General features: G+C 35.3%; 1 protein-coding gene and 1 pseudogene across 2 annotated transcripts in view; one reads left to right on the forward strand and one right to left on the reverse strand.

Moving 5' to 3' along the window:
• Positions 1 to 59: 59 nt before the first annotated feature.
• Positions 60 to 804, reverse strand: part of LOC103724485 (DNA-dependent protein kinase catalytic subunit) — a gene marked incomplete at its 5' end in the record, with an annotated part of 14,218 nt that continues 13,473 nt past the window's right edge. Inside the window, 1 exon segment of the mRNA XM_008821577.3 lies at positions 60 to 524. Within this exon segment, the coding sequence (XP_008819799.1) occupies positions 465 to 524 (60 nt within the window).
• The window catches only part of LOC103724483, a 4,079-nt pseudogene continuing 3,909 nt past the window's right edge, over positions 635 to 804 (forward strand). Inside the window, exon 1 of the transcript XR_001872129.2 lies at positions 635 to 639. The product of XR_001872129.2 is annotated as a deoxyuridine 5'-triphosphate nucleotidohydrolase, mitochondrial pseudogene (transcript). The remainder of the gene's footprint in view (positions 640 to 804) is intronic.

Here is an 804-nt window from a genome sequence, read left to right on the forward strand (position 1 = left end):
TCATTATGTAAAATAAATACCTGCAAAACTCCACCAGATTGATAAAAGCTAAAAAATCTTTAGGTTTAACAGGATGCAAATTAGCAGCTGGATCTGAAGTTGGGATCACCAAAACACCAGTGACACTTCCATCCTGTCATCACTTCCATCCCAAACCAAAAGTGCACTGTTCAATCACACATCATTCAACTAATAACTTTTCCAATGACTTTATCCAGAATTGATTTATAATGAAGGCAGAAGCGAGAAAGGCACAGTTGAGTCCTCAAGAGCTTATATTTTAAGAATAATGTGACCAGAAGAAGCAAACCAAAGAACTCACAGGAAGCCAGAAAGGATGGGACAGACACAAAACACAAGGTGGGAAGGGTTTGTTGGCTTTTTTAAGTTTTTTGAGACAGGGTTTGCACACTGGAGCCAAAGGTGGCCTTGAACTTGTTATGTAGCCGAAGTTGCCTTGGAACTCATGGCAATCTTCCTGTCTCTGCCTCCCAAGTATTGTGATTATAGGCTAGAACCACCACCTTAAGGAAGGTATTGTTTTTTGAAAAAGATGGAATGACACCTTGATAAAGACAAACTTCAAAAAGAGAAAGTACCAATGATTTGTAGGTTTCTAATTGCTAGAGAAATAATGCAGTAATTAAGAAAATTCACAATATGGGTTTTTTTTTTTTGAAAACACATGATTTTTCTAATTTATGTATTTTTTGCTATATAGTCAAATAAGCCCTGAATTTCTTTTTTTAAAATTTTATTTATTATTTTTATTTCATGTGTATGCGTGTATTGCCTGCATATAGG

The sequence above is a fragment of the Nannospalax galili genome, unplaced genomic scaffold, assembly GCF_000622305.1.
Source record: "Nannospalax galili isolate Female #2095 unplaced genomic scaffold, S.galili_v1.0 scaffold7608, whole genome shotgun sequence".
Classification (NCBI taxonomy): domain Eukaryota; kingdom Metazoa; phylum Chordata; class Mammalia; order Rodentia; family Spalacidae; genus Nannospalax; species Nannospalax galili.